This window comes from Hyposmocoma kahamanoa, unplaced genomic scaffold, assembly GCF_003589595.1.
Source record: "Hyposmocoma kahamanoa isolate Upper Pololo Valley unplaced genomic scaffold, ASM358959v1 77, whole genome shotgun sequence".
In the NCBI taxonomy this organism is placed as follows: Eukaryota; Metazoa; Arthropoda; class Insecta; order Lepidoptera; family Cosmopterigidae; genus Hyposmocoma; species Hyposmocoma kahamanoa.
Genome location: NW_020653926.1, coordinates 504513 through 517296, shown reverse-complemented (window position 1 = coordinate 517296; position 12784 = coordinate 504513). Strand labels below are relative to the sequence as shown.

General features: G+C 36.5%; 1 protein-coding gene across 1 annotated transcript; it reads left to right on the top strand.

Moving 5' to 3' along the window:
- Positions 1-10074: 10074 nt before the first annotated feature.
- Positions 10075-11363, top strand: LOC113232691. Its single transcript, XM_026467465.1, has 2 exons — positions 10075-10441; positions 11305-11363. Exons 1-2 carry the CDS (start codon positions 10075-10077, stop codon positions 11361-11363), a joined length of 426 nt encoding a protein of 141 aa, XP_026323250.1.
- Positions 11364-12784: the final 1421 nt, after the last annotated feature.

Below are 12784 nucleotides of genomic sequence, written 5' to 3'. Positions count from 1 at the left end.
GAATGCAGTTACTGTGACTGAAGACACGTTGTATGGGTTCTATAATTGTAAATTTGAATTTGCCCCCAAACAAAAGTATTTATTGAGAGAAACACATGAACTGCACTTCGACTGAAGCGGGTAAGTAAAATAGCAATTTCAATTCAGTTGGTGCGCTTGCATTATGACTGCCATTTTTTCTTTTTTTTATTACTATTTTTAAATTTACCTTTTTTCATCTATTTGTGCATTAAGTTTGAGTGTGAGGGGTTCGAATACTGTAAAACGAAAATATAGGTTCCACTTTTTCACAATGACTTGATGCATTGTACGCGTTTTTATATGGACTTACCTATTTTAATTGCAATGCATGCATCCATGCCATATGCCATTGTGATTAGAAAGAAATTATTATTATTATCTACTATAGTCCAAAGTGCTGGACTGCATTCCAACCGCTGTTTTGCAGTCGGAAAGCAGCTCATGAGATTATACACTAAGATCCGATGTATGCAATATAAAATTTAAAATTTTGAAATTACTCCCTTCACACATCATTGGGTATGTTACTAAAGTTCTAGAAGACCGAAAATAACTAACAATGACATTGTAAATAAAATAAATACGTCTAGTGCTTCCATTTTTTATAGGCAATTTGGTGGAGTAACTCGTCTAATACAGGCTGTTAAGTAATTATAGAGATGCAGATTAAATACAAGAAATTTAAAAAAAAGTCACAGAAGTGAAGAGAAGCTGATTCAGCAAGTTTATGCGTACTTTTCTACATTGGTTCTGGTCTGGGTGTTCTGGAACGTCATCTGGGGGTCATTGTTTTTCTGGTACTCATAGTACAGTAAAATATCTAGTCAAGATCTGGACAATTTAGGTGTGAAGACAGTAAATTACAAGATGGCTAAAAATCCAAAAGAGGCATTATTAAAAAGAACATGAACCGTAAGTGACATCAAAAAATAGTTAACACAAAGGAAGAAACAGCAATTGTGCTTCACCGCAGGCGACAAAATTATTGAAACATTTTTATCTTGCATCGAACAAACAGAATCAAATTTTAATTTTCAGACGAACAGCGGTGCAGCGTTTGTAAAAAAAATACCAAAAAAAGAAATATTTTGACAGGTAACACAATGGCGCGTTTTCAAAATGGAGGCCACATGCGGTGCCTAATGTTCTTGTAAGATTTTAAGGTGTGGTTACATTGTTCTTGTATCTAATCCATTTCTAAAGATGATCTGGTTTTCAAAACATTGAAAAGAAAAATGTAGTCACAAAATACAAATTCACAAATTTTTCGTGGTATCCATTTTTAAACGTCTTAATAACCGACTTCGAAAAAGAAGGAATGTCTCAATTCGGCTGTATTTTTTTTTGTGTGTATGTTACGTGATAACTTTGGCATTTGTGAACCCATTTTGATGCTTATTTTTTTGTTGGAAAGAGTGTACCTTAGTCATTTAAATTTGAAGAAGATATTCCGCCTACAAACAAACACTACAGCAAACTAACGGGATGAATCCGATTTCGCGCACTCTCCGATTCCATTAAAATTTGGCAAATAATAAGGTCCATGTTAATAAATACAGCAAGTCAAATGTTTTTATTTTTAAAATATCCGCTCTGTGGAGCTACGGATAGAACTAGCGGATCTTATGAATTTATCTATATGCTTGTTATAGATCTTTCTATTGGACTTGAACGGCTTTTTAGCATTATCTTTTATATTATTAACTTATCTGAATGCTTTAATGGTAAATGTGATAATTATAATATAACGCAAAACAATAACGTAACACAGAGGTGCCATAGACACACACGACAACCACAAATTACACCCAAACTCACGAAATAAATAAATCTAAGCCTTACTCATATTTCTCCCGTCCTGGGAATCGAACCCAGGACCTCTGCGTGGCAGTTCAGCATAGTAACCGTTCGGCCACAGAGGCAGTTATAGAAATGATTATCAATGATTTAGTACCTAATAGTAAGTATAGATAATTTTAAGTACATGTGTATATACATTAATGTATATACATATTATTTTAATGAAAATAAATAATGTGTAAAATACATAGCCCTACGAGACGCTTCGATGAATGATATTAATTAATTTTTCTACTCCTGTACTTTAATCTGTCAATTGTAATTTTTTAAACCACATCACAAAGCTCACAAAGACGCTCTTTTTAGTTCTGAATCAAAATTCTGTTGTCTATGATACTCGCTACTGAAGTTAAAAGAAGAAGAAGTTAATGAAGAAGAAAAAAATTATTACAGTTCTATATAAAGAAATCATTGACTTACAATTATATGGACGTCGGGTCCGCGCTAAAAAGTGTCCGAACTTATAGGGCGTTAAAATCGTATACAGAGCGTCATTCACGCTCTAGTCTTCATTTGTTCGACTGACAGCGAAGCAAGCAAACTTAGACAGTACTGCGATGACATTACAATTTAAATTCAACGTTTTAGCTTTTTCATATTCCTTGAAATGTGACTACGTTTAAATAGGTTGACTTGGGACATTTTTTTCGTGGTATTTGTATTAGACCCGTCGTCCATTTATTTGTAAGTCAATGAAAGAAATGTAATGAGTTTACTTTAGTAGCTCCTTGTAAAAGAGTTCGTCCAGGGAATTACTGCCGCCTTACATATTTCTGCCGCCAAGCAGTAATGTGACCATTACTGCTTTCCTGTTATGCAGGGTAAGTGCTGGTGAAATTACAGGCCCATGGAACTTGCCAACTTTGTCTCAGGGTCTTTGCCAACTTTGGCAGTGCAACCGTTATAGACAGGTGTGTCGCTTACCACTAGGCGCACGAGTGGTTCGCCCAGTCAATTGTTATCATAAAAAAAAGTATTTGAATTGAATAGTAATAATAGTACAATTGTACATGCGATTGTATACTTGCAAGTGGCACTCGAGCGCGTATAACAGTTTTGCGTATTCGAATAAGTCTTCAACAACGCGTGTCCAACAGGGCTAGCAAGACAGGGCGCGACTTGCGCGAGAGCGACATAAAAGCGCGATATATTGGTGTTCTCTAAGCGAGAATTGCTATTCTTGCATAATGTCGCGCTTTATGTCACTCTCACACAAGTTGTGCCCTGTCATACTAACCCTACTGGTGAGGTGGCCTCAGTCATTGCGCTTGTTTCCAAGAATTTCATTTCTTTCGCCTTTTTTCAAGTCGGTTCTTAATTCCTCTATACTTTTTTTTTGTATGTATGTTACTCGATAACAATTCGCAATTAGTGAACGGATTTTGATGATTCTTTTTTGTTGGAAAGAGGGTATCTCATTATTGATCCCATTTCAATTTTAACTGCCTCCGTGGCCGAACGGTTACCATGCCGGACTGCCACGCAGAGGTCCCAGGTTCGATTCCCGGGCCGGGAGAAATGTTTGTATGGCTTACATTTATTTCTCTCGTGAGTTTGGGTGTAATTTGTGGTTGTCTATGTGTGTGTCCATGGCACCCGCGACACAGGGTTTCCCTAGTGCGGGGCTATGTTGAGTGTGTGCGTTATTTATTTATTTATTATTTGAAGAAAACATTCCACTGTGGCAAACTAGGGAATGAATCCTATTTTCCGATAGGTAATCGATTTCAATAAAAGATGGCAAATGGATGTAATTCCACGAATTTTTGAGGTCGGTTATGTTATTTTTTTGCCCAACTATTCTGTATTCCACATTCTATCAACAATGTCTCGAGTATTAGCCCGATATCCAGAGTGTATAGATATTACAATGATGGATCATGATCGGTATAATGGTAGTTATAACTGTTTTAAAAGGCTCCTACATTCGAATTCACCACCTTAATTTCTTTACATAAGCTTTATGTTTTTTTTTAATATATATTTTATTCTCTTTTTTTTATTTGTTAAGCATATTTAAATAATTTCTTCTAGGTATCAAATGTCCACTGTTTTTACTGGTGTTGTGTATAGCTATAATTGGATTGCAGGTTTGTATTCATTCATGTAGAATAGTTTTGTTAATGTATATTCTGTTCTGTAATCTGTTGCTGTACCTTATCCAATAAAAAAAAAATGCTTAATAGGATAGTAATAAATTATAAACAACAAATTACCACATGTCACTTTATTATACTAGAGGTGAGCAATATTGTTTGTTCTCAATCCTTCCCCGCTCCCGCTCCGCTCGTGAACAAAGACACACCCGATCGTTTTGTATCATTTCAAGAACAACGCTCCGCGCCCGCTTTCACCGATATTTGTGGTTATCGTAATTAGCCCCGTGGGGTTGCTATATGACAAAAATGTTTTTGTGTTACTTTAGTATGGCAATTATGAAAACATACAGCCTATATGGAAATTTAAAAAAGATATGAACATGATTGTTATTAAGCATGTGAAGGTTTATTGATTTTTTTGGTTGCCTCATGATTTCATATGTTCACAAAGTTTATAGAGAAGTACTTGCTTGATCTTAAACGTAGTTTTTTATTATTTTTGTGATTTAAATTTAAATATATATATTTCTTTCATAGGTAAAGAAATGACACTTGAAATCGTCATTATAAAGGCGTATTTACTCGACACGATTTTCATCGTGCTCACGCGACCGCGCTGTTGTATTATTCAGGGGAATTTAAATGTTGTTGCCTAGTAAATAGGATTCAGATTCGCGATTCGAAAGCTTGGTGACAGGGCGGTCGCCGCGCGGCGGCCGCGCGAAAACTTTCGCGTCGTGTGACTGGGCGCTACTCATTCTTTTTTTTGTTTACCGTTCTTTATCAAACCAGACTTTTAATTTAGTTTATAGCCTGTTACATTATTTTAAGTCTACACAGTAATGGAAACAGTGCCCGTCACTGGTCGTCCATTACTGAATTTGTTTTTTTTTAGACATGGCACTGAAGCGAATGACCACCCATTGTTACCAGTCACAAATGGGTTATATGATACATCACACCATTCGTTTAAGATCTCGTTTTTTTAAGACTGAATTTGTTAATTTGGCTAAATAGTTGATCGTTCAATTATAAGTGTCCATGACTGAAAACCGTCCATGACGGGGTGTCCATAATTGGAAATTGGGCTGTCCATATAAGTATACTCAAACAGGGTCCACTTTTTCTCGAATAACAATGTTTTCTTTATTAATTGATCCGATTAAAGAACTTTCAATCGTTATTTGAAGACTTTCTAATCAATTAAACCTTTCCTCGAGTTCCACAGGTTAACTCATCCAAAATTAAAAGACTAAAGCAAAAAATAAACCCTTAAACCGTCCATGATTGGTTCCACTACCTTACGCATAAGCTGCATAAAAACGTTTTATATCAAGTTTTTCTTTTATAACGAATAAATATAGTCGAAAGCTTTTTACTTCACAAAATAATACTATAGTAACATACATACGAGTGTATTTTTTAAGTAACAACTGTGACGGGACGATCAAGTCATGCGCTTGGTAGTAAACGACATGCCTGTCTATAACAGTTGCAGAGCCACTCAAGAGCTATAAATCGCAAATATCTGAAGGGCACTGCCACTGCTCCTGTCAACCTGAGACATAAGTTAACAAGTCCCATGTGCCTGTAATTTCACCAGCACCCTTACCTTTTAAAACCGAAACGCGGTAATGCTTACATTACTGCTTAATATAAATACAATATAGATGTGTTAACGCTTACCTCGTTATAGTAGGTGGCAAACGAGACTGTAATGTCCGGATCCTTAAACGTTATACGTTTAAAAAAAAGAAAATAAACACCCAAAAACACAGAAACCCCGTACTCCTTTTACGAAAATCGATTCGGCGCGCAGTTTGATTCTTTGAAATTGGAATTCGTTTGTTCTCAACTGTCAAGTGTTTCGAGTGGCTCTGTTTCCGATTACATGCTGGCTGGCAGGATTATTGTTTTCTTCTTCTTTTGTTATGTAAACTTTTGACATTTAAAATTTGAGGACAACATTATAAGATAAAACTGTTTTAATAAGAGCTATAAAAAATATACTGAGTCAATTTTTCGGTGAATAGGGTTTCAAATGTAAAACAGACATTTCGAATCGGTTTGTGACTCAGCTCTAAAGCACGTTATCATCCGTCATATTCTGCTATAATCCGTAATGTTATAGAATACACAATTGATGTATTAGGTCCACATCGGCAAAAGAGCAATAGATATTTAAGCAATATTTCTCCTCAAGTCACCGACTTCTGTGGTATAAAGCACAAGTACGTCCCTATATGGAATATTGTAAAGTAGTGCTGTTCGTATTGTCGGTGATCCCAAACTCACAGACGGCTTGGAATCACTCAGACTACGGAGAGAGGCTGGCCGTGACGTGAGTAGAGCCCATCCTCACTTCATAGACTTCATTTCGTCCACGGAAATTACAGATAATGTCTACGTAGTAGAGGTGTCAGGGACCCAAAAAGACTGGTGTACAATAATAAACCCAGATTGTCTTATTATAAAAACAATGCAATGTAATGGAGACACACATGTAGTCTGAATTTATAATACTTCTACTAAAAGACATTCAGACGTTACCAAATAATTTATTCAGAAATAGACTTTGTGTATGGTTTGAAGACAAAAGTTATTAGAACGTGATTGATTTTTTAGATAAACGTTGACATGATGGACATGGTCTATCTGCCTATCCCAGGTGACGTAAATTTTTAATGTACTTAAGAGATCTGCCGAATCCCGAAGGGATCCAGGACCTGAAAAATATTGTAGTGTGACGGTCTGCACTTTCTGTTACCGTTTTTTGAAAAACGTCTGATAGTATCGCTTGTAACTTTTAATTGATTTAGCTAGATAGTGAATGCAGGTGTGCGATCAAACCAAAAATGGTTTTTGTTACACCGTTAGCAGCCTATTTTCTTTTTGCACCTATTTCTTAATAAATAAATGAAATTTGTGTTTAATCTGCACCTATCTATGTATAATGTAATAATACATAATATTTAATACTTTGATATTAATACTTATCATTTTGTTGTTATTAATTGACTGATTATTTCTTGTGCTTACTGAATTAAGTAGTAAGTAATCCAATAACATTGTTATAGTGAAATTAATTTTAAGTAAAAGTTTGCAGGCCTAAAATGCCTCTGGGAAAATATGTGTTCTAAAAAGAAAGAAAGAAATCCACCATGTTTTAAGCAAATATATTTTAACTTCATATTTCAATGTTGAAGATGTCCATGGGCGACGATGATCACCTCCCACCAAGCTCGTCTGCCCGCTTGCCTTCTATTTTACATTTTAAAAAATGCATTACCGTAGTAAATGAATTTCTACTTACACATAAAAAATATAGAATAAAATGCATTACAACGATTCAGAAATTTCAGAGGGAGGTATGATTCACTCAGTGCATTTGATCTGCCGCCAGGCAGTAATGTCAGCATTGCTGCGTTCCGGTTTTGAAGCGTAATAAGGGTGCTGGTGTAATTACACGCACGTGGGACTTGTCAACTTATGTCTCAGGTTGACGGGCGCAGTGGCAGTGCCCCTTAGATCTTTACGATTCAAAGCTTAGATTAGCGCTGCAACTGTCATCGACAGGCATGTCGCTTACCAACAGGCGCACGACTTGTTCGTCCCGTCAATTGATATTATAAAACAGTCACATAGAACATAGAACTATATTACTCTATATAAAACTAAAATACATATTTGGATGTTATTTTCATGTTAAAAAAATGTTTAATTACTTTTTTCATCATTTAAAGTAATAATTTTAAAGTAATAACTCTTAATTTAACTGCCTTCGTGGCCGAACGGTTATCATGCCGGACTGATACGCAGAGGTCCCAGGTTCGATTCCAGGGCCGGGAGAAATATTTGTATGGCCTGCATATATTTCTCTCGTGAGCTTGGGTGTAATTTGTGATTGTCGAAGTGCGTGTCCATGGCACCCGCGACACAGGGTTTCCCTAGTGCTGGGCAATGCACACATTATAAAAAACAAAATATTGTACTGTAATTTTGTTTCAAATTTTATTTTTGCCCTAAAAATGTTACACCAGTTTTGATTTCATACATCCACATCTTTGTTATCATTAAAAGAAATAAAGTTAAACATTGTCTATGGTTTTAAAAAAACGCATGTAGTGTAAATAATTTTGATTTCTTTCTTTCCTTGCATTGTAACGTTTACTTCAAAACGTCACAACAAAGTCACCTTTTACGGCTTAACCGATTTTACAGTGACTTTGTAAGTTAAACCTTTTAGGAAAGAACATAAAATAAATGTCACAATGCATTCGTCGTAATCAATTCACCGCAAAATTCACGCCAAATAAGTTACAAATACAACAATATACATTCGAAAAAACATACTTAAAAGTAATTTTAAACCTTATACGCGTTTAGAGCTACGAAAATAAATTTTACAAACTGTAAATAGTAACTTTGCAAAGCTGCAAGAAGTTCTACGAAAAATTGAGGCTGTCACAGAAAAATAATAATTAAGTCCAATTCATTAGATGCAGCGTGACTTCTTTGGTATTCCTATTTGTAACAAATTTTCAAATTCACTTCAAAAATGACACAAGAATCTTTATTTCAACACTGTAGAGCTTACTTTTGAAGTTATTTATTAAAAAAAATGCAATTAAATAGTCACCCACGGCGTATCCAATCGCGCCAAAATATTGACGTTACGTTTTGACAGCTCAAAAAAAAAGAAGAATGTGCACCTCACCTGGGCATAGACAAAAGAGTGTTTACGGCGTTGCAAATTTGCTCATTGACTCTAGACTTTTGTTTATTGTTTTTTTTGTTTTGTTCTTTCGTTTGTTTGCTTTGTTGTTTTCTACCAGTTACGCGAGCTTGTGTCACTTTTAAAAAGCTATCTTTAGTAGTTTCTATGTGGTATTTAAAGGTGGTATCAAACCATAGAAATCTAAATAAGGAAATAGAAGTGTTTCGAAAACGGTTTCGGCACAAAATTGTTTATGTCTATTGTCTATATATATATTGTATATTTATATATTTACTTTTTGTTGTGGGGTTAAAAAAATCGAAATACCAAATTGTATTAGATATTTAATTGTACTAATTGAATTTAAAATATCAGTTTGCAATAAATATGGATATGAATTACTGTGGGCTGAGGCTGAATAAATATGTAGCAACTCGTTACATTCAGTAAGCGAATTATAAAATGTATAATTAAAGAGGCGCTGTTGAATGATACACCGATTAAAAAAAAAATCTTATTGCTGTAAGAATGAACTTGCATTTAATATAATAATATTGTTCTTTTGTTTAATAAGTAAATCTAACCTACGTGAGAAGTAGTATGAATAGAAATTTATTTTCTCCCAATAGCTTACAAATATTACAATGGCAGTTTGTAGAAATATAAAAGCAAATATGTTTAGGGCACGTTTTAAGATGGAGAGTCCGCTTAAGGGGCGTCCAGTGTGGTCTCTGCTGGTGATTGTCGTGCTGCTCGGTCAATTAGCTTCTCTTATAAAGAGGTTGACCAGACTATTAAATCTATGACAAGGGGAAAGTCGCCGGGACACGATGGTCTCAATATTGAGCATCTCGTTCACGCGGGACACATCTCCCTCGGGTCCTAAAAATGTTCTTTAACATGTGCCTTATTCATTGTTATCTGCCAGACAGCCTTATGAAGACGATAGTAGTGCCCATAATAAAAAATAGGACGGGGGATGCCTCCGATCCGGGCTAAAGTGCTGGATGGATTGCTGGACGGTGTGTTATCAAGGCACATAAAAACTCAGGATGCCCAGTTTGGGTTTAAGCCCAAACTATCAACGGAAAGTGCCATTCTATGCCTTAAACATACTGTCCAGTACTACACCAAAGCGCAAACGCCGGTCTTTGCCTGTTTCTTGGACTTATCGAGGGCATTCGATACGGTCTCATATGAGATACTATGGGACAAAATGCAAAGCTGCACTGGTACCCCGAGGGAGGTGATCGACCTATTCCGTTTAATCACCAAAACAACCAGGTGAAATGGGCAGGGGTGCTCTCGGACGTGTACAGATTGGAGTGTGGGGTGTGACAGGGTGGGCTCAGCTCGCCTAGGTTGTTCAATTTGTACATGGACGAGCTGATCGCTGGGCTCAGCAGCACGGGTATTGGCTGTTCAATCGGGGGTACCATGTTGAATAACATAAGCTACGCGGACGATATGGTGCTGCTGTGCCCGTCGATCAGTGCGCTCGTGAAACTACTGAGGGTCTGTGAGGAGTACGCGGTGGCCCATGGCCTAAGGTACAATACGAGTAAGAGCGAGTTACTAGTATTTAAGGCTGGTAACAAAACCCTCGTCTCTGTCCCTCCAGTACATCTATGTGGATCTCCTCTTAATAGAGTGACTCGTTTTAAATACCTTGGGCATTGGGTCACCGAGTGTCTCCGTGATGATATGGACATGGAGAGGGAGCGCAGGGCGTTGGCCGTGCGCTGTAATATGTTGTCCCGCAGGTTTGCGCGTTGTAATGGGAATGTCAAGATCACCCTTTTTAAGGCGTTTTGTCAGACCTTTTACACGTGCAGTCTGTGGACAAGTTACACTAAAAGGGCGGCCAACGCCCTGCGTGTACAATATAATAACGGGTTCAGAATGCTGTTGGGACTGCCACGCTCCTGCAGCGCATCAGGCATGTTCGCGGAGGCACGTACTGACACCTTCAGTGCGATAATACGCAAGAGATCAGCCTCCCTGATGCGACGTTTTCGTGATGGTTCCAACAGCCTTCTGAATTCAGTTTGGGAACAGCCGGCTTGCGCTTTTTGTAAGCACTGGAACCTAGTGCATATGGGTTCCAGGGGCTTAGTTTATAATTTAATGTAGTTTATTATTATTATTGAATTGTTCATACTAACATAGGCTATAAGATTTTGTAACTAACACACTATGGACATGGTCTGAAATAAATGAAATTATTATTATTATTATTATAAATATAAATAATGCTACAACGGGAGACTGGTGTCCAAGTTAGGTAAAATCTGCGTTATAGATCACCAGTACCTTTTCACTGCTAGGTTAATCGTTAAGTCGATCTATAATTGTATAAGAACGTGCTTGCTAACAAACTGTTTCCAGGTTGGCGAAAGACAGACTTCTGTAAAATGTACGCTTTTTGAAAAACAAATAAACTAAAAAAAGTCATCTTCATTAACATGTACTGAACAAATTATACTATAGCTTGTAAGAAAACCAGTTGATTTTACTGTTGTCTTCAATATACCGGATATTCAGTTGTCGTTAACATCGCCACATTCGGGGAAACTAAGAGTGGTTACAAACGGTGACTTTTAACAGTATGCAAACGCGCGACTGCATCGAAGTGTATGCAGTCGGGCGCTTGCATCGCTGCTTAAGAGGGAGCAGAGGAAAAATCCCTAATCTTCGATTTGATTTTAGAGGGGTATATCCACTTTAAAGTTAAAAATAAAATATTGTATGAGTAACTACACGACATATTCAAGCATAGACATTAATCAGAAACATAAAACAATAAAGTTTCCTCGATAGATAAAAATCACGAAATGACCTCTAATTTTCACATTTTTTCGATTTATCCTCGAAATGCTACAGGTTATTAGGACAAAAATTAGATAATTAATTATATTTATGCATGATCGAGAACTGTCACTACGGATTTTTTTAAATCCCTTTAGTTTTAGAGTTATTCCGTTAAAACGAATTTGGTACTTTTAATGCGCAAAATTCAACATCTCCTGTCGCATGTCACGCGAACTTGAGGCATATATTTGTTTCACAAATTTGGGCGGAGCCAACGTCAAAACTTTTTTGGCATGCTCCCTCTTAAAATCGCGCATGTGTGTAAAGATAGACGATTAGCGACTGCATCGCTTCTGCATCGCGTTTGCATCGCATTTGCGTCGCTGCTAAAAGTCGTCGTGTGTAATCAAAAAATATTTACGTACATTTTCCAGCCATTGTATTAAAAATACATATGAAACGTAATGACGTAATTCACTTCAACTTTGAGTTTTGAAGGTGACAGGCGCAGCGGCAGTGCTCCACAGATCTTTGCGATTCGAAGCTTTGGCAGGCGCTACAACTGTCTTGGACAGGCGTGTCGTTTACTAACTGTAGCATAAAAGAAAATTGGAATTTAGATAAATAGTCTTTTCCTATTCTAATAGAAAGCTATTAAATTGCATTAAGGGGGTGAATTATATATTAAACGGCCACACACAATCGTAATAAAATTTCTGATCTGATGTCATAAAAATATTATTGCAGTATCTTCACTTTTGATATGACTAGGAGATAATGCTCACACTTAATGGCGTTAGTGTCGCAGATAGTGCAATGACTGTAACCTTTTAGCGTGCCAATAAAATTGACATAAACTTATTTGATTGATTTCCATTGGTTGATATTCAGAAAAAAGAAAGAGTGACAATCGCAAGGCGAAACTTTATAACATCGAGTATATAACCAGAAAAAGAGACGAAATGTTAATTAATTTGTTTGAAAACTATTCTGCCAAAATTTACGGGTGTCGTCAATTATTTCACTACATATCGACCAGTTTAACTTGAGCTGTGCTATAATGAAAGAAAATTACATATTTAATATTCAATTACCGATGTAATGAAAAAGAGTTGATATTTAAAAGTGATATAAGGCCCATTTGACGGATGAGTTGCCAGGGGTGGATGGCCCTTATTTCGTCTCTATTTCTGGTTATATAGTCGATGCTTTTTTCAAATCTGTTATTTATTTTTCAGTCACTAAAGACAAATCATTATGGCAAGTTACAGCGTCG